Raw genomic sequence first — 571 nt, 5'->3', positions numbered from 1 at the left:
ACTATAAATCTTCCTGCTTCGATTCTTTCCGCATCATTTTAACTAAACCATAAAGAAATAAATGTAAAACTTTCTATTCCCAGATGGCCTCTCCTCTCCCGAGAGTGAAGACTACCCAGGCATGAATGGGCACGGTGAAGGCTCACGCCCTTCCTCCAACTACACAAACAGGTGAGGCCTTGTATCCCAATCCTCCTTTACCTTTTAGGGATAGTTTTCTGCAAGGACAACTCTGTCCTGGGGTCAGTTTCTGCAAGGATACGGGCAGGGCTCGGTGGCAGATATGTACAGTAGTATTTACTATCTTAAAAATATAAAAGGCAGATATAATCCCCCAGGTAGTGTAGTGAAAGGAGTTACTCATCTTCCGGTTCTGTGTAATAGCTGGTCTAAAAGCTGAAATAGCCCGCATGGCTGCGGCTTCTTTAAACTCCCTCTCCTTTATGTCAAATAAAGCGAGATGAAACAAGCTTTGTGCCTGTTCTTATATCTTGCTTAGATTATTTTTTGTGGTCACAGCAATACATTTTTATATACATGTATAAAAAAGTAGATTTTATATTGTGGAATG

General features: G+C 40.8%; 1 protein-coding gene across 1 annotated transcript in view; it reads left to right on the top strand.

Moving 5' to 3' along the window:
* The window catches only part of LOC119588072 (kinesin-associated protein 3-like), a gene marked incomplete at its 5' end in the record, with an annotated part of 14477 nt that overhangs the window by 8905 nt on the left and 5001 nt on the right, over nt 1-571 (top strand). The window contains 1 exon segment of the mRNA XM_037936775.1: nt 84-171. Within this exon segment, the coding sequence (XP_037792703.1) occupies nt 84-171 (88 nt within the window).

Source organism: Penaeus monodon, chromosome 23 (genome assembly GCF_015228065.2).
Source record: "Penaeus monodon isolate SGIC_2016 chromosome 23, NSTDA_Pmon_1, whole genome shotgun sequence".
Classification (NCBI taxonomy): Eukaryota; Metazoa; Arthropoda; class Malacostraca; order Decapoda; family Penaeidae; genus Penaeus; species Penaeus monodon.
Note: the sequence above shows the minus strand (reverse complement) of the source record. Positions and strands in the feature narration are given on the sequence as shown.